The sequence below is a fragment of the Oncorhynchus mykiss genome, chromosome 27, assembly GCF_057628025.1.
Source record: "Oncorhynchus mykiss isolate SJ-2025 chromosome 27, ASM5762802v1, whole genome shotgun sequence".
Taxonomy (NCBI): Eukaryota; Metazoa; Chordata; class Actinopteri; order Salmoniformes; family Salmonidae; genus Oncorhynchus; species Oncorhynchus mykiss.
The window spans coordinates 13,681,354-13,702,213 of record NC_143048.1 but is presented as its reverse complement, the minus strand read 5'-3'; the positions used below and the strand labels follow the sequence as shown (position 1 = coordinate 13,702,213).

The window sequence follows — 20,860 nt, the reverse complement described above, 5'->3', positions numbered from 1 at the left end:
TCTAAACAGACCCCTCTCATCATTAGGGATGAGAGCCCTGTAGAGGGTCTCTAAAAAGTTGAGTAGATGCTGGGTGTTGTATGGCCCTATATGGGGGATATGGGTTAGGACACCATGCTCCGAAATAGCAGCACACATGGTGATATTTCCTCCCTGCTGGCCTGGCAAATCCACAGTAGCTCTGTGACCGATGATATTCCGACCCCGCCTTCTGCATTTGGTCAGGTTGAAGCCAGCCTCATCCACGTATACAAATTTGTGAGAGGGTTCACTTGATTCCAACTCCATTATACGCTATATCCCAGAACACACAGTTGAATTTGTTTTGGTAAGGAAGAGTGACATAAAATGTACATATATTGCATGTTCCTTCCACAGCAATGGAAATGTGTGCAGTTTATGATTACTGTACTATGTATCACTATAAAATGTTGCTGTAAAGTAGTTACATAGATATATGTTTTACCTGTACATACGGGTACCGTAGCTCCTTAATGGTTGAGATGCTAACTGTATGGATGTTTTCAAAGACATTGCTGTCTGGTGAACAGGTCAGGGTTCCATAGCCGCAGGCAGAACAGTTGAAACTGGAGCAGCAGCACGGCCAGGTGGACTGGGGACAGCAAGGAGTCATCATGCCAGGTAGTCCTGAGGCATGGTCCTAGGGCACAGGTCCTCCGAGAGAGAGAAAAAAAGAGAGAAAGAGAGAATTAGAGAGAGCATACTTAAATTCACACAGGACACCGGATAAGACAGGAGAAGTACTCCAGATATAACAGACTGACCCTAGCCCCCCGACACATAAACTACTGCAGCATAAACACTGGAGGCTGAGACAGGAGGGGTGAGGAGACACTGTGGCCCCATCCGATGATACCCCCGGACAGGGCCAAACAGGCAGGATATAACCCCACCCACATTGCCAAAGCGCAGCCCCCACACCACTAGAGGGACATCTTCAACCACCAACTTACCATCCTGAGACAAGGCCGAGTATAGCCGTATGTCACCCAATAGATATGGGAGTTTATCAAAAATGAATTTGTTTTGGAATTCTTTGTGGGTCTGTGTAATCTGAGGGAAATGTGTCTCTAATATGGTCATACATTGGGCAGGAGGTTAGGAAGTGCAGTTCACTTTCCACCTCATTTTGTGGCCAGTGTGCACATAGCTTGTTTTCCTCTCTCAAATTCAAATTCAAATTCAAGCTGCTTTATTGGCATGAAAAACATTGCGTCAATATTGCCAAAGCAACAATGTATACAATATATATTGTAATAAAATAATAATGAATAACAAATAATAATATAAAATGTGTCACACCCTGACCTTAGTTATCTTTGTTTTCTTTATTATTTTGGTTAGGTCAGGATGTGATGAGGGTGGTTTGTTTAGTTTTTTCATTGTCTAGGGATTTTTGTATGTCATGGGGACTTTGTCATGGGGACTTTATATGTCTGTGGTTACCTAGATCGGTTCTCGATCAGAGGCAGCTGTTTATTGTTGTCTCTGATTGGGGACCATATTTAGGTAGCCATATTCCTTGGGTAGTTTGTGGGTTCATAGTCTATGTTTAGTTGCCTGTCTGCACTAGCCATATTAGCGTCACGGTTCATTTTGTTTGTTCAGTGTTTCTTTAATTAAAGAAGTATGTGCGCTTACCATGCTGCGCCTTGGTCTCCTCCATACATCGTGACAAAATGGTAGTTAATAATAAGACAAAATAACAACAATAAAGTGTTAACAGTCAATAGTATAAATATATAAATGGCTAAAAATGGAAAATGAAACTATGCCTAACTTATAACTAACTGTCATCCTCACCGTTACATCAGTACTACTACTACCGTCACTAAACTGCTATCACTACCATCACCCCTACTACCCATACCACTACTATTTGGAATAATAGTAATAACAATACTTAAGTTATTGTTTACTATGCAGGTGTTATTATTCTATTTGTCTTTTTTCTCTGGATTTAGTAAGTTAAAATTTGGAATAAATTTAGTAATTTCTGTAAATAGTGAAACTCTTGGTGAGGAATATTTATCACAGTAAAGGAGAAAGTACATCTTTGTTTCTACCTCCCCTGATGTGCAGTGACCACATACACACTCCTCTTTGGGTAGCCATGTCTTTTTATGTCTGCCGGTTTCTATTGCCAATTGGTGGTCACTCAGCCTGTACTTGGTAAGGATCTGTCTCTGCTTCGTATTTCTGACAGAGTAGAGATAATCAGACAATTCATATTCTCTGTTTAGGGCCAAATAGCAATTTATACGACTTTTGGATTTTGTTTTGTTTTCCAATGTTGTAAAGTGAGTCCTTGATTGGTACATGATTTAGTTTATTGGAATTATTTCTTTTGGAGCAGTACTGGTGTCAGCTTGGTTGGTGAGGTCCAACACCAGCTGACAAAGGGCTCGTTTCTGGGCTCAGCTCTTGGGTTTGAAGTGCTTTAGATTGGAGACTTGGAATTAGATGTAGCCAAAATATTTATGATCTTTTGTGTATTTTCATTACCACTGGAAAGCGGCCAAATTTGCCCTACTGTAAGGTTCTGTATTTTCTTAGTCAACCTTGTGTTCTGTTTCTTTGTGTTCTTGAACGTAGCCCTGTTTCTGTGTGTTCTTGAACGTAGCCCTGTCTTTCATTCTTGTTTATTGATTTCGCCTGTGTTAGTTACTCACCTGGTCTCATCAGCTCCTTATTTAGTTCAGTTCATTCAGTTTGTGCCTTTGTGAGGTATTGTTTGTTTTGACTCTACTAAGCCTTGTCCTAGATTGTTTGTGAGATCCAGTTATAGCCACCAGTCCTAGTTTTGATTTACCTGCCTGTTTGCCTACATGTGTATGACCACTGCATGTGACCATGATTCCTGCGAAGACTAAATAATCACCTGCTGTGCGTGAATCTACACATTTTCCTCCCTGAGTTTTCATGACACCTACATGCATTAGTTGGTATTTATTTGGAATTGTAGAATTTTTCTGACAGAATTCTGCATGTAGGGCATAAATTTGATGTTTGTCCCACATTTTAAAGTCCAGTTTATTGAGTGGTCCCAACCTTGCTTCCACAAAGAGCCTATTGATAAGATTACGCTGTCAAATATTTTGGTCCAAATTCTAATCGGGATGTTGATTTAGAATAATTTCACTTTTACTGCATACAATGCTCTCCAGTCTTTTTCTTTGAGTGCATTCACTGCCATATTAAAGTTTCCTGATGCAGATATGGTCAGACCAAGGTGTGAGTATTTTTTGTGTGTGCGTTCAATCAAGGTGGTGTTCAGGGTGAATTTATATTTGTGTCTGATATTATTTTTCTTTCTGGAAAATCATTTTTGTTTTTTACATTTTATTTACTATGAGGGCCCAATTATGGCAATATTGCTCTAGAATGTTAAGGTTCTGTTGAAGACCTTCTTTGGTTGGTGATAGAAGAACAAAATCCTTAGCACATAGCAGGTATTTTACCTCTGTCAAATAGTATAGTGTGTCCTGGGGCTGGAGAATGGTCTAATTCACTTATATAAATGTTGAAAAGGGTTGGACTCAAACTGCAGCCTTGTCTCACACCTCTGGGTTATGAAAATATTGATTTATTATTTTTATTGAACACTTCTGTGTACATACATTTCATTAAGTCATACACCTTACAAGATTTTTTTTTTGGGGGGGGGGGCTGGATGTGTTTATTAGTGTATGGTCAGTAGTGTGATGGTTGGGGAGAAAGCCAATTTGACATTTACTTATTATATTTTGTTTGTAGAAGAAATTCTTGAATTCAAAATGCTACAGAACCTTTCCCAAGTTGTTGTACACAAATTCCCCTGTAATTATTGGGGTCTGATTTGTCTCCACTTTTGTGAATAGGGGAGATGAGCCCCTGGCTCCAGACATCAGGAAAGCAGCCAGCAGTTTGTACTATGTTGAACAATTTAAGCTTTGTCGTGCTTAAATTGTTCTAAATGTCCCAGAACTGATTTTGGCCAATTGTGTTTTAAATTTCATCAAGTGTCTTATTGGTATAATTCATCTTCTTGCGTTTCAGTGTTTTTATTCGGTTTTCAGAATTTCAGAAGTATTCATGGCATAGCTCTGGATTGCTTTGATACTTGTTTTTCATTTGACACTTGTCTTAGGTGTTTTCTAATTGTTTTACATTTGTTATCAAACCATTTTTCAGAAACATTTTGTTTTCTGATGTTGCATTTCTTTGGTTTTCTCATTTGCTTTTGATGCTGCATTTTGGACTATGCAATTGATGTATTGAGTAGCCGAATTGACACCTTCTCTATTGTTTTGGTATTGTGAGTTATTGAAGAGCTGTATAGAGTTAATTTAATTTGAGTTCAACGTTTCAATGAATCTCTCTGCACTCTTTGGAGCCCAGCTGTACGATTGGTTCAGGTTGTAGAGTTTTTAGAAAGCCCATTGAACTCCAAACAGTCCTTAAAGTGCAGGTCTCGCTTTACATCGTATATGATTTAGGACTGGTAAGCAACTTTCCTCCCACTGTATTTACAGTTTGAAAGAAACCATCAACAATGCAACTTTGTTTTCCACTGGTCTAAACGATGCGTGAACATTCTCTCAACAAAACTGAATGCATTGACGGATGACATTTGTATTTTTGCAATAAAGTGAACAAGTTGACGTACTGTCAGTGTACAAAGAGTAGACGATTGTTATAAGTCCTGTAAATGTATTTGGGGATTTTATCATTGCTTGAGATTTGACAAAATACTAATGCTTTTAAGTGATTTATAATAAAAACTGTAAGAAACTTGTGTGCCAAGATTTTATACTGCCTCTTCAAATGCATGATGGCCATGCATGCAATTGGTAGCACATGTTTGTGTGTATAAGGAGCTTAGAGCAGCTGATACAGTCCAGCAGATGACCAGATGGAACTGCTGAGTGTTTGGCCCCATGCATGAGCACACAATCACACACACACACACACACACACACACACACACACACACACACACACACACACACACTTGGGAATCATGCACGTAAACACCCATTAACTGAACTTTAAACCATTTATTTATCTTATTTGTAGTAAATGTATTCTTATGGCTAGCTATTATTGTGTAATTACCATCTTACTGTGTCATGTGTACATTAAAAATACATGCTCCCAGACCTTCCACATGTAGTTACAGTTGCAGACAGTACTGTCAAAATAAATTATTCTCATTAAAGCTGCAATATGTAACTTTTTGGGGCGACCTGACCAAATTCTCAGAAATGTGTGTTATAGATCTGTCACTCATTGAAAGCAAGTCTAAGAGGCGGTAGATCTGTTCTATGTGCGTTATGCTTCTCGTTATTTTGTTTTTGCTTATTTTACTTTTGGTTTTGTACACTAGTTCAAACAACTGAAAGTACGATATTTTGGGTTCTAAATATATTTCACAGCCGTTTAGATGGTACAATGATTCTCTACACTTGCTTGTTTTGTCACAAATGGAAATTAAGCAAACTATTAGAATTTTAGTAACCAGGAAATGGTGGAGTGATTTCTGCATAGTGCATCTTTAATACTTTTCAGTTTTCAAATGGCTTTATGGTCACCACACCACTGTGTACAGAGTTTGCATACATATTCTAAACAAAAGTATCGGTGGTTTTGTGTTTTCATTGCACAAACATGGCCCAATGTAAGCATCAAAGGAGCATAGCGGGTGGGGCATGCCAGGCTTGTAGCAGGCAGTCAAAGCTATCTAATCCTGGCATGGGTTTGTTCAATGACAGGCATGCATTTGTCACTTGATGTTTTCATTCCAGAGAGACAAATAATCATGTTTTTTTTGTTGCAACATGCTAAATATCTGCATCATTCTCAGAGAAGTAGTACTGCTAGATTTGGGGTTTTACACAGTCAAATGTAACATAACTACATTTTTAATAAAGAACTGTACAAATGATACATTTGTGACAATATTAAAAATATATATAATTAAATACAGTAATATGAGATCTGTATGTAAAACATTTACATTTGACATTTTAGTCATTTAGAACATTCCATTCCAGCTAAACATACCATTCCAGTATTTACATCAAATACAGGTATAAAGAGGTATTTTGTAATTTCGACACAAAATACATTTGCAACTACAGTGGGGCAAGAAGTATTTAGTCAGCCACCAATTGTGCAAGTTCTCCCACTTAAAAGATGAGAGAGGCCTGTAATTTTCATCATAGGTACACTTCAACTTTGACAGACAAAATGAGAAAAAAAATCCAGAAAATCACATTGTAGGATTTTTAATGAATTTATTTGCAAATTATGGTGAAAAATAAGTATTTGGTCACCTACAAACAAGCAAGATTTCTGGCTGTCACAGACCTGTAACTTCTTCTTTAAGAGGCTCCTCTGTCCTCCACTCGTTACCTGTATTAATGACACCTGCTTGAACTTGTTATTAGTATAAAAGACACCTGTCCGCAACCTCAAACAGTCACACTCCAAACTCCACTATGGCCAAGACCAAAGAGCTGTCAAAGGACACCAGAAACAAAATTGTAGACCTGCAGCAGGCTGGGAAGACTGAATCTGCAATAGGTAAGCAGCTTGGTTTGAAGAAATCAACTGTGGGAGCAATTATTAGGAAATGGAAGACGTACAAGACCACTGATAATCTCCCTCGATCTGGGGCTCCACGCAATATCTCACCCCGTGGGGTCAAAATGATCACAAGAATGGTGAGCAAAAGGGACCAGGACGACTGAGCCGTGTAAAGGAAAGAATGAATGGGGCCATGTATCGTGAGATTTTGAGTGAAAACCTCCTTCCATCAGCAAGGGCATTGAAGATGAAACGTGGCTGGGTCTTTCAGCATGACAATGATCCCAAACACACCGCCCGGGCAACGAAGGAGTGGCTTCGTAAGAAGCATTTCAAGGTCCTGGAGTGGCCTAGCCAGTCTCCAGATCTCAACCCCATAGAAAGTCTTTGGAGGGAGTTGAAAGTCCGTGTTGCCCAGCAACAGCCCCAAAACATCACTGCTCTAGAGGAGATCTGCATGGAGGAATGGGCCAAAATAGCAGCAACAGTATGTGAAAACCGTGTGAAGACGTTTGACCTCTGTCATTGCCAACAAAGGGTATATAACAATGTATTGAGATAAACTTTTGTTATTGACCAAATACTTATTTTCCACCATAATTTGCAAATAAATTCATTAAAAATCCTACAATGTGATTTTCTGGATTTTTTTCTCATGTTCTCTGACATAGTTGAAGTGTACCTATGATGAACATTACAGGCCTCTCTCATCTTTTTAAGTGGGAGAACTTGCACAATTGGTGGCTGACTAAATACTTTTTTGCCCCACTGTACATGTCTTCCCTATAACAACATTCTAGGTAACAGTAACAACAATCGTTTTACTTGCTATGACTGTGATGTGTAGTTGTTTCTCTACCTTAGTTAAATTCTGCATATCATTTTGCCCCACTGTAGTATCATTACGCAAAATAGTAAGCAGCATCATCTGGATATGTGTCCAAACAAAAGTTCAGCATTTGCCTTCTACTACCATTTCTGCCAAGCCGTCTACCAGACAGTTTGACGCTTACGTTCGATAAATCCAATGGATGCACCACACAAAATGCACTGCAACTGCCTCTGCAACGCAACGCTGCAAGGCAAACGCAGTGTTTCATTGGAAATTAATATAATCCTGGTGTACTGTACTAAAACGCAACGCCTCTGTCGGTGTGATCGAAGGGTACTCTTTTTGAGCAGACGCTGGCGCTGGCTGGCTGCTGCAACATAGCATCCGATAGATGGGCTACACATACAGAGACAGAGGGGCGTTGTATCGCTCGCTCGTATGCTTTTTCTGATGAGATACATTCAGCCTCTTGTGAATTGAATGTCTTATGAAAGACAGAGAGACGAAAGATACATTATTTTATATTTGGTCAAATTTTCAAACACAAATACACGGCACTAAGCATCAGCACCATCCTCATGATTTTGTAACTGCATTCCAAACACTTGCATTTTGGTCCTGCTCCAACATGATACACCTTTAAAAGTTATTGGCCATTGGGTTGCGGTAGCTTCTGATAGATGGGCTACACATACAGAGACAGAGGGGCGTTGTATCGCTCGCTCGTATGCTTTTTCTGATGAGATACATTCAGCCTCTTGTGAATTGAATGTCTTATGAAAGACAGAGAGACGAAAGATACATTATTTTATATTTGGTCAAATTTTCAAACAAAAATACACGCCACTAAGCATCAGCACCATCCTCATGATTTTGTAACTGCATTCCAAACACTTGCATTTTGGTCCTGCTCCAACATGATACACCTTTAAAAGTTATTGGCCATTGGGTTGCCGTAGCTTCTCCTGTCACTTCTCTGATTTGTTCAGTGGACATACTTTCATCCATTAATCGTACGTTAAATAATTTAAACGTGCCGTATGATTGGTCTAATTATATTATGCCCGCCTTCTCATATTTTGCCGGGTGCAGTTGGACCACAGGCACGTCTGTCAATTTAGTCAAAGCTCAATTTCCGGGTTTGAAAGTTGTTGCAAAACAGCGTCTATCTACTTCACGGGCAAGAGGACAGCCGTCTGTTACTCCACGGTTTATAGGAAGCATCCCTTCTTCTATAGTAAGTGACTGACAATTCCTCTGTATATTTTAACTAGCTAAAGTTAACTAAGTGATTAATTAGCTCTGGTGATGGGGTGTGAAGCCTAATATAGTAGCTAGTGTGAACAACAGGCTTGGGTTAAATGTATGCATTCAACGTTACCCAACTAAATGTTTTAAGTTTGCACCACTATCTTCACTCGGTAATCAAACGGTAACGTCTTTGGAAATTATGTAAGTCACTTAGCTAGTTAAAGCCTTAGCTCATGAGTGCAGGTCTCAGTCACACGTGTCTGTATTACATGTCATGCTCACTGAATCATCTTCAATGATAAGCGAAGCTTAGACTAAATGTATTGGTAGCTAGATTGTTTAAAGTGTGCATGTGTTTGTCTTTCCAGTGATGCTAGCTGAGGTGTTTCAGGTGCTGCGAGGAGCAGGGAAGGTTGGCCATGCATTTGCCAACACACAAGGGGAGATGCTGAGGCTAATGGCCTGTAACTCCACTCTGGGCACTGGGGTCAAAGCTGCCCAGGAGGTGGTCGAGGGCGTGATGGGCACAGTCATGGGTGGTGCTGCCATGGTATGTTCAAATGGGAGAGAAGGGGGGCCTTTCTGCACACATCAAATAGATAGATGGACATTGGAGACATAATCACAGTTCAATGTCCTTTACAGCTTTTAGTGTAGCTTTTAGCTACATAAAGTGTTATAATACTCTGCCAAATACAATTGTATGCAGCATGGTGTATATTGCCTGGAGTGACATTGAATGAGGCACTGAATTTGACTTTTTCCATATTCAGCAACAGTCCATCAAGGAGGATGTGTTCCCTGATGCTGAGGGATGGGAGGAAATGGATCCGGACGAGGCTGCTAAATGGGCGGTGGGCTCCGAATTCCCACCAGGCCTAGAGGCCACAGAGATGCCCAGCGGAGCGCCTCTCAGCCCAGCTGGGGGTTCAAGGGGAGCAGGCTGGCCCGGCCAAAGTGCCCGGTTCCTGCACATTGCCTCGACGCAATGGCACAGCAGGTTTTTCCATGACTCAGTAGTGGCCAGACTCACCCCAGAGGACATCAAGAAGGCCAGGGAGTCCAAGCAGGCATTTGCCAGGCCTATTGTTAAGCAGAAGGTCAGTGGCGTAGGCTTACCTCCTGATTGTCTTTGATCTCATGTGTGGGTTGTTCTACTGACTGGGTTTTGGGCTGATGTTGTAGGTGTAAATTATGATGGGGACATTGGGGTTTAAGTTGGTCTGTGCTATATTAGGAACATTTCCCCATGTCTAAAGAAGTATGCAATGGCTGTTTTTATACGTAGGCCTACTGTATTGTGCTTCTCATGAATATTGTAAATCTAAAAATCTTTGGGATGAACCAATTTGATATATATATATACACACACGCTGCGTGCACAATTATTAGGCAAATTGTATTCCTCAGGATTCATTTTATTGTTGAACAAACAATTTCTCTCAGTCAATCCAAAATGTTATAGAACCAGCCTCCCGGGTGGTTAAGGGCGCTGTACTGCAGGGCCAGCTGTGCCACCAGAGACTGGGTTCGCGCCCAGGCTCTGTTGCAACCGGCCGCGACCGGGAGGTCCGTGGGGCGACGCACAATTGGCCTAGCGCAGTCCGGGTTAGGGAGCGCTTATTTAGTCAGCCACCAATTGTGCAAGTTCTCCCATTTAAAAAGATGAGAGAGGTCTGTAATTTTCATGATAGGTACACTTCAACTATGACAGACAAAATTAGGAAAAAAAATCCAGAAAATCACATTGTAGGATTTTTAATGAATTTATTTGCAAATTATGGTGGAAAACTTTTGTTATTGACCAAATACTTATTTATCTCAATACTTTGTCATTGCCAACAAAGGGGAAACGTTTTCTGTAAGTATTCACAGGGTTTTGGCACACTGTTGCTGGTATTTTGGCCCATTCCTCCATGCAGATCTCCTCTAGAGCAGTGATGTTTTGTTGCTGGGCAACACAGACTTTCAACTCCCTCCAAAGATTCTTTCTACTTTCTATGGGGTTGAGATCTGGAGACTGGCTAGGCCACTCCAGGACCTTGAAATGCTTCTTACGAAGCCACTCCTTCGTTGCCCGGTGTCGTGGAAATTTCCTCTATTTACCAAATCATGGGAGCAAACCACAACACAAGTCAGAGTTAGTTATCAAAGTCCATCTTTTAATTAAATGAGCTCTATCACAATCCTGTGACTCTCAGGCAATTCAGTGTCTAACCATGAATTCTCTGAGAGCCCCTTCCACATTTCAAATGAGGTCCTTTATAGCAAAGACACACACATAGTCAGACAGCATAGACATAATAAATCGTTCAGCTTTGTCTCCTTACTCAAACCCCAGAACCATAAACCTACCCTCCATATCAACAGGCATATATCAAATTGTCATTTAGATACAACCAACTCTAAATACAACCAATCCTATCTTGACAAGATCACAGAGACACACTGACATTGTGGAGCCAAGAGATATGTTTACACATGATGATACTTTGACCTCTCCCCTCTCTGCGGCCCATGCAACTTAGTCTTGACATAGAACAGATACTGCAACCCTGCCACAGTATTATACAAAAATAACATTCTTGATGAGAAGTAATTTACAAACATATGATGAATATGAAAAACATCTTACATATGTTACCAACAAATTCTGATTCTTCCACGACACCGGGCGGTGTGTTTGGGATCATTGTCATGCTGAAAGACCCAACCACGTTTCATCTTCTATGCCCTTGCTGATGGAAGGAGGTTTTCACTCAAAATCTCACGATACATGGCCCCATTCATTCTTTCCTTTACACGGATCAGTCGTCCTGGTCCTGGTCTGCAGGATTTGAGTCCCTGGCGGCGTAGTGTGTTACTGATGGTAGGCTTTGTTACTTTGGTCCCAGCTCTCTGCAGGTCATTCACTAGGTCCCCCCGTGTGGTTCTGGGATTTTTGCTCACCATTCTTGTGATCATTTTGACCCCACGGGGTGAGATATTGCGTGGAGCCCCAGATCGAGGGAGATTAACAGTGGTCTTGTATGTCTTCCATTTCCTAATAATTGCTCCCACAGTTGATTTCTTCAAACCAAGCTGCTTACCTATTGCAGATTCAGTCTTCCCAGCCTGCTGCAGGTCTACAATTTTGTTTCTGGTGTCCTTTGACAGCTCTTTGGTCTTGGCCATAGTGGAGTTTGGAGTGTGACTGTTTGAGGTTGTGGACAGGTGTCTTTTATACTGATAACAAGTTCAAACAGGTGCCATTATTACAGGTAACGAGTGGAGGACAGAGGAGCCTCTTAAAGAAGAAGTTACAGGTCTGTGAGAGCCAGAAATATTGCTTGTTTGTAGGTGACCAAATACTTATTTTCTACCATAATTTGCAAATAAATTCATTAAAAATCCTACTATATGATTTTTTTGGATTTCTTTTCTCATTTTGTCTGTAATAGTTGAAGTGTACCTATGATGAAAATTACAGGCCTCTCTCATCTTTTTAAGTGGGAGAATTTGCATAATTGGTGGCTGACTAAATACTTTTTTGCCCCACTGTGTTTGTGTATGTATGAATGTATGTATGTGCGTATATGTGTGTGTATATATAACATGTCTTAAAGTGCTGTGTTGTCCTTTGGCATTAGCTCACATTAGCAAATTTGATTGTTACCGTTTTAACGTTCTCATTTTTACAGCTTAGTGATCGTGCAAGAGAGAGGAAGGTCCCTGCCACGAGAATCAGCAGGCTGGTTAACTTCGGGGGTAAGTGTTTCACTGCAATTAATGTAAATCACCCCCAGATATTGAAGTTGTATTAGGTACACCTGTAGGATTCTATTGCTAGAATGACATACAACTGATGTCTAAGGAAACATGACCCAGCCAGCATGCAGCTATATTACAATCAATCAATATTTCTAATACTTTCTTAAATCAACTATTATAGTCATGATGTCATTGCACAGCCCTGTCCCTATGACCTTGAGTCAAGTATACCTCTATACGATCACTTACACCAAGCTCTCTGTGACTCATCTTAAATGGTACATGTTACTGTGTATGATCGGTGTGTCTCAGAAGTGAATGCATATAGTGGTAGGCACACTTACCGTAGTTCCTTATGTTTGCCTCCTTGGCAGGTCTGGCAGTCGGGCTGGGACTAGGTGCCATTGCAGAGGTGGCGAAGCAATCTATGGGCGCCAAGCGTGCAAGTAGGTTCCTCTATGCATCTCTGAAACAGACCCTGAGATGAAGAAGCAGCATGATAAATGGCTCTGGAGGTTGTACGATTGGCTGCCAGGCTGGACTGACTGAAGTTTGTTTTTGTTTTGTAATAAACTGTAATAAACTCCACCATGTCTCTCTCAGAGGGTGCCCTGTTGGACTCACCTCTCTTGTCTGAGGCCAATGCTGAGAGGATAGTGAACACCTTGTGCAAAGTCAGAGGGGCAGCCCTCAAAATAGGACAGATGCTCAGTATACAAGGTATCTACCCTCCCCTCTGTCACCCACCACATTAACGTTGATGAAATTACTTGTAATACTTGTTTGATGGTTATGCTGCATCTAAATATTCAGACCACCTGACTTTTTACACATTTTGTAAAGTTGCAACCTTTATTCTAAAATGTATTTTTTTTCTCTCCCTGAATCAATACACAATGACAATGTTAAAACAAGTTTAGACATTTTTGAAAATGTATTACAAATGTAAATATCACACTTGCATAAGTAATCAGACCCTTTACTCAGTACATTGTTGAAGCACCTTTGGCTGCGATTACAGCCTTGATGCTTCTTGGGTATGACGCTACAAGAGAGACCAAAGAGAGACCTGGTCTCCAAGAGAGACCTGGTCTCCAAGAGAGACCTGGTCTCCAAGAGAGACCTGGTCTCCAAGAGAGACCTGGTCTCCAAGAGAGACCTTGTCCAATAGCAGCAGGGGGACAAAGTTTCAGACAAAACCACTTACATACACTAACACAACATTAAACAAAACTATAAAGACACAGACAGTACAACAAAACCATTTTATGTAAAAGACACTAAAGTGATTCACCGTATGGGTGGTGCCAGGTTTCTTCCAGATGTGACCCTTGACATTCAGGCCAAAGAGTTCAATCTTGGTTTAATCAGACCAGAGATTCTTATTTCTCATGGTCTGAGAGCCCTTTGGGTGCCTTTTGGCAAACTCCAAGCGGGCTGTCATGTGCCTTTTACTGATAATTAGCTTCCGTCTGGCCATTCTACCATAAAGGCCAGATTGATGCTGCAGAGAAGTTTGTCCTTCTGGAATGTTTTCCCATCTCCACAGAGGAGCTCTGTCAGTGTTACCATCGGGTTATTGGTCAACTCCCTGACCAAAGCGCTCCTCCCCTGATTGCTCAATTTGGCCGGGCGGCCAGCTCTAGGAACGGTCTTGGTGGTTCCAAACTTCTTCCATTTAAGAATGGAGGCCACTGTGTTCTTGTGGACCTTCAATGCTGCATACGTTTTTTTTTTGGTACCCTTTCCCAGATCTGTGCCTTGACACAATCCTGTCTCGGAGCACTATGGACAATTCCTTCAACCTCATGCCTTGGTTTTTGCTCTGATATGCACTGTCGACTGTGGGACCTCATATAGACAGGTGGGTGCCTTTCCAAATCCTGTCCAGTCAATTGAATTTACCACAGGTGGACTCCAATCTAGTTGTATAATCATCTCAAGGATGATCAATGAAACAGGATGCACCTGAGCTCAATTGTAAGTCTCATAGCAAAGGGTCTGAATACTTAGGTATATAAGGCATTTCTGTTTTTTATTTTGAATACATTTGCTAAAATTCCCCCCAAATGTTTTTCACCCTTTGTCATGAGAGTATTGTGTGTAGACTGAGGAAACAAATAAATATTTAATCAATTTTAGAATAAGTCTGTAACGTAACAAAATGTGGAAAAAGGGAAGGGGTCTGAATATTTTCTGAATGCACTGTATACTAGGTCAATTTAACACTTGTTGTGTTCTTCCTGGTAGATAACTCCTTCATAAACCCCCAGCTACAGAAAATCTTTGAGCGGGTCCGACAGAGCGCGGACTTCATGCCCGCCTGGCAGATGAATGTGCGTCATGCGTACACTCATATCTTCAGTTATTGTATAGTACAGAAAGATATTCCATATATTTGACTGTTTGCAAGTCATATTGAAATTGTGTTGGACTTCTAGACTGATGTCCACTCTGCTGGGTATGTGACTGCAGAAAGTTCTGGAGGAGGAGCTAGGTGCGGGCTGGAGGGAGAAGCTGTCGTCGTTTGAGGACAAGCCCTTCGCCGCCGCATCAATTGGCCAGGTGCATCACGGGATGCTGCAAGATGGCAGGGAGGTCGCCATGAAGATCCAGGTGAGGGATCCCATAAATATCCTTTGACATCCAAAAAGAACCAGGCTCCAATGCCAGGTTCAGTAGCTATAGTAATGGTAGCTTTAGTATAGTAATGGTAGCTTTAGTATAGTAATGGTAGCTTTAGTATAGTAATGGTAGCTTTAGTATAGTAATGGTAGCTTTAGTAATGGTATCAGTCACTGACCCATGAATAGAGGAGGTTTAATTTGTCATTGTAAAATCTTTGGATGAAAAAAAACAATCTCCTTAACATCCCGACCCCTAGTTAGTGGTTGGGGGTGTGTTTTTTTGTTGTTAAACATTAACTTGTAAAAAAAAAGGTTATTGTTCTGGTGAAGAAATTCTCGCTGTGTTTTGTCATGGGAGCTCTAAGATTAAATGATTGATATTCTCAGACAGTCTTTGATCTTCTCTCTCTCTCTCTCTCTCTCCATTGCAGTACCCAGGAGTAGCTGAGAGCATCCACAGTGACATCAACAACCTGATGTCTGTGCTGAAGATGAGTCTTGTTCTACCAGAGGGTAAGTGTTCAGAGATCTAAACCTATTGTAGTAACTTTATTAAGTTGAATTTATTCAACTTATATAGCGCTTTTCATTACAAAAATGATCTCGACGCTTAAATAATAATTGGTCCTCTGTATTGAATGCTTTGTAGTGAGAAAGTCCCAAGTGCTTGGGAGAATGCTGTGATGTTGACATTTATTTTCTTGCAGGCTTGTTTGCAGACAGTAGTCTAGAGGTCCTTCAAAGAGAGCTGGCATGGGAGTGTGACTACAAGAGAGAGGCGGAGAGTGCCAAGCATTTTAAGTAAGCCCTACACCTCTGAGTCTGTCATAAAGCATGAAGTCTCTTCAGAAGGACTGCTCATTAACTTGAATAGCTTATAGTAGTCATCTTGGTGTATCCAAATGTTACTATACAGTGACTATAAGTTAAATACCACTTAAATTACCACTTTCCTCAGATGGGGATGCTGGCCCTCATTTTATTTTCTAGATTTATTTAGTTTAGTTACTATCAAGATGATACTCTCTCTAATGCACTGTGAATCGGATGGTAGTCCACTTTATGTGCCTGTTGTCTAGTGATTCATAGTAATGTACCAGTTTAGTCCTGTTGAGCAGATTTTATTTCTGTCTGCCTCAGGTCACTTTTGGCAGATGACCCATTTTTCCACGTACCATTTGTGGTGGATGAGCTGTCAGGAAGGAGGGTTCTGGCCATGGAGTTGGTGTCAGGGGTACCGCTGGACAGCTGTGTAGATCTGGACCAGGAGACAAGGAACCAGGTAAGAGCTGACCTTTGATCTCCACCCAGGAGAATAAACATGGGTGAATGTGGTGAATGGTCTTTTTCCTGGTAGCGCTGTGGGGTGATGTTGTGGCCACATCATTACCTACCCTTAGTCTAACTCGGTGACTGGTTGACTGACCGGAGACCTTTTTGTAGCTATGACTGCCCTTAACCCAACTTTCCCAAGGCGTGCAAGTTTTGTTTTTTGCCCTAACACTACACCGCTGATTCATATTATCCAAGCTTCATGATTAGTTGATTATTTGAATTAGCTGGGTAGTACTAGGGCAAAAAACAAAACGGGCACGCCTTGGGGTCCTGAAGACTGGGTCTGGTAAAAGATAATACAAAGAAAAAAAACATGCGTTTTTTTTAAATATTTTTATATTTGAAATGCAAGGGAAAGGCTACAATGTATTATTCCAGCTTAGGCGCAATTTAGATTTTGGCCACTAGATGGCAGCAGTGCATGTGCAACGTATTAGGCTGATCCAATGAAACATTGCTTTTCTGTTCAAAATGTTGTATCAAGTCTGCCCAAATGTGCCTAATTGGTTTATTAATACATTTTCAAGTTCATAACTGTGCACTCTCCTCAGCAATAGCATGGTATTCTTTCACTGTAATAGCTACTGTAATAGCTACTGTAGCGCACGTTAGCTCAACCGGCCCACGGTGAGGACACTGATCCTGTAGAGGTTAATAGGATGCTCTAAAACCACATTTCTGATGCCAAACTATGCACATGGCTCATTTGACCAGCAGAGGGCCGTAACCCGAGTTGAGTGGTGACACTATCGCTCACTATGTAGGGATGTGTCCAAAATGTCACCCTATTCCCTATTTAAGGTGGAATAGGTTGCCATTTGGGATGCAGGCTAAGAGTGATAAACTGACCCCTGTGGTCTCAAATGTCTCCCCCCCCCCAGATCTGCTTCAACATCCTACAGCTGTGTCTGAGAGAGCTCTTTGAGTTCCGCTTCATGCAGACGGACCCCAACTGGGCCAACTTCTTTTACAACGCTGAGCAGAACAAGGTGAGAGTGATCCTGTGACAAGATGCTGGGGACGTCCCATATGGCACCCTATTCTCTAATAGTGTGCTACTTTTGATCAGAGCCCACAGGGTGCACAGATTATGTAGGGAATAGGGTGCCATTTGGGTTTCAGAGCTTTGTCATTCATCAATACCATGACTCTGACCTTCAAGCTAGTTTTTGTATGAAATAGCTTCATAATGAATTTATAACAGAATACATGTACAAAAAATGTAACATTAATTTTCATGAGAACATACCACTATATTCCCCGCATTTATGAACATGTACGGTGGCGATTGTTGTGTTGGTGGGGATGTGATGTAGTTTAACCTCTGCCCACTGTGTCTCCAGATTATTCTGTTGGATTTTGGTGCGTGCCGGGATTACCCTGAGGCCTTCACAGATGATTACGTACAGGTAAATTAACCTCAGTCGTCTGCATTAACACCAAACGGAGGAAAATGGACTGAAACAGGGACAGGCTACCTGGACACCTTTTTGCTACGTGTGACCTAACAATTACAGTGCATTCAGAAAGTATTTAGACCCCTTGACCTTTCCAAATGTTGTTACGTTACAAGCTTATTCTAAAATAGATTAAAATAAAAATACTCCTCAGTCTACACACAATACCCCATAATGACAAAGCAAAAACAGGGTTTTAGAAATGTTTTTCTAACGTATCAAAAATAAAAACTGGAAATATCACATTTACAAAGACCCTTTACTCAGTACCTTGTTGAGGCAGTGATCACAGTCTTGAGTCTTCTTGGGTATGACGCTACAGTCTTTGCACACCTGTATTTGGGGAGTTTCTCCCATTCTTCTCTGCAGATCCACTCAAGCTCTGTCAGGTTGGATGGGGAGCGTCGCGGCACAGCTATTTTCAGGTCTCTCCAGAGATGTTCGATCAGGTTCAAGTCTGGGCTCTGGCTGGGTGACTCAAGGACATTCCGAGACTTGTCCCAAAGCCACTCCTGTGTTGTCTTGGCTGTGTGTTTAGGGTTGTTGTCCTGTTGGAAGGTGAACGTTTGCCCCAGTCTGAGATCTTGAGCTCCCTGGAGCAGGTTTTCATCAAGGATCTCGCTCTACTCTGCTCTGTTCATCTTTGCCTCTGTGCTGACTAGTCTCTCAGTCCCTGCCGCTGAAAAACATTCCCACAGCATGATGCTGCCACCACCATGCTTCACCGTAGGGATGGTGCCAGGTTTCCTCCAGAAGTGATGCTTGGCATTCAGGCCAACTAGTTCAATTTTGGTTTCATCAGACCAGAGAATCTTGTTTCTCATGGTCTGAGAGTCCTTTTAGGTGCCTTTTGGCAAACTCCAAGCGGGATGTTGTGCCTTTTACTGAGGAGTGGCTTCCGTCTGGCCACTACCATAAAGGCCTGATTGGTGGAGTGCTGCAGAGATGGTTGTCCTTCTGGAAGGTTCTCCCATCTCCACAGAGGCCCTCTGGAGCTCTGTCAGAGTGACCATCTGGCTTTTGGTCACCTCCCTGACCAAGGCCCTTCTCCCCCGATTGCTCAGTTTGGCCAGGTGGCCAGCTCTAGGAAGAGTCTTGGTGGTTCCAAGTCCACTGTGTTCTTGGGAACCTTCAATGCTGCATACATTTTTATGGTACCTTTCCCCAGATCTAGAATCTAATCATGGCTTTGATTTTGTTCTCTGTAACCTTTTTGATGACTTAAGTTGGTCCGTCTGTGTCCAGGTGGTGCACGCAGCCTCTATCGGAGATAGGGAGACTGTCCTGGAGAAATCCAAGGACCTTAAGTTCCTCACAGGGTTTGAGGCCAAGGTAAGAGGGTAGTTTTGTGCAGTGGTAACTATGGTATCATGAAGCGCATACATTTTTGATGTGTGGTTTATGACATCCCTTCTCGCTCTCTGTTCCCTCTATCCTCTATTTCTACTGGGGTATATACATTGTCATGTACTGTTCTATACTTCTGAGTTAGTAAAAAAAAACAAAGGGCCATGACTTATTAAAGTGTATAATATTATAAGCCATAAAGGTGCATGCATGGTTATAACAAGTAATAAAGCGTTATAGATGCAGAGTGTTACTGAGTTGTTGTGTTGAAATGCCCTCTCTCCCCAGGCGTTCCAGGATGCCCACGTGGAGGCGGTGATGATTCTGGGCGAGGCCTTCACCAACTCTGACCCCTTTGACTTTGGCACCCAGAGCACCACGCAGCGGATCCAGAGCCTGATCCCCGTCATGCTGCGTCACCGCCTCACCCCGCCCCCCGAGGAGACCTACTCCCTGCACCGCAAGATGGCCGGCTCCTTTCTCATCTGTTCCAAGCTTGGTGCCAAAATCGCCTGCAAGGACATGTTCCTGGACATCTACAACTCCTACCAACAGCGGCGGCTGGAGAAGGAGAAGGCTGCCTAGATAGGGTCAAAGGTCATTACTAGTGGTCCCCCTCTCTGACTGCACCCTAGTGGGCAGAACTGACTGTCCAACTCCCATGGCTGTGTACTATGTTTATTTAAGATATTGTAACTGCACTACACGGGTGATACACAGACTCCCAGCACTTTGACTCTGTCAGTGACTTGATGCCACTCAAACTCAGTGAGGTGGTCTGGCAGTAAGGAGTGGGAGGCAGAAAGAACACAGAAAGAAACTCTGTAGCATTTGTGTGATTTGAATCACTTGAGATTAGTGTTAATAATAATTGTGTAAAGGTATGGTCCAACTTGATGTGCAAATAATTGATTTGAGCTGTCTCTCTGTTAAGGGAAAAGGTCATGTTTTGAGTGTTGGATTGTGTTTTTGTTGTGCCCTGGTCCAATGGTTTCCATCAAACTGTAATTTTTAATGCTAATGCCACAAACATCGCCTTTGTTTCTGAAAATGGCAAGTGTTTTTCCTCAAAGCAACTTTTACACTGAAAGTGAGGTGGATGTTATTGTAACACACTACAAAGATGGCTCTTTCAGATATTGTTGCAGTCTTCAACAGGTGTTTTTTTTTTTTTTTTGCCAAAAATATAATGTAGGGAATATTTAATGCTGGAAAATAACTTCTATACAAGGCTTATTTCACTGCCTGTTTTTGGTTGCATTATTATCCGTCTTGTGAATGTATTTCCATGGCATGTTGATGAGCGTTGTTCTACGTATTTTAAAGGACTGTTTGATGAAAACCCTAATGTCCTCAAACAGTATGATAAAATAGTCCAGCTAGATGACGCCGTCTGTAAAAAGCATCCACATAAATGTGTGCGTTGATGTTCTGTTCCATGCACTTTGGGACCATACTCCACCTCCATAAGACATAATCAATTATTATTCTGTGGGTCACCATCCTTGCAATAAACAGTTGACTAAAAGGGAGACATTTTGTCATGGGATAGCTGTTTTAAAATGGGTTGAATTCGGAGTATGACGATGTAGTACTTTTTCCACCTCTGCTTCTAAGGACATTTATCAAATAAGATGTAATGACTGGCACATACACTGGGAAAGGAAAGG

At 41.6% G+C, this 20,860-nt stretch overlaps 1 protein-coding gene across 1 annotated transcript; it reads left to right on the top strand.

Annotated features, from left to right (window-relative positions):
- Positions 1-7,792: 7,792 nt before the first annotated feature.
- LOC110507565 (atypical kinase COQ8B, mitochondrial) lies at positions 7,793-20,718 on the top strand. Its single transcript, XM_021587631.3, has 15 exons — positions 7,793-8,660; positions 9,043-9,224; positions 9,448-9,774; positions 12,355-12,421; positions 12,799-12,870; positions 13,028-13,144; positions 14,675-14,760; positions 14,900-15,040; positions 15,483-15,564; positions 15,759-15,852; positions 16,192-16,333; positions 17,268-17,375; positions 17,730-17,795; positions 19,089-19,175; positions 19,479-20,718. Coding segments are annotated over exons 1-15 (1,869 nt in total). The 5' UTR covers positions 7,793-8,659; the 3' UTR covers positions 19,776-20,718.
- Positions 20,719-20,860: the final 142 nt, after the last annotated feature.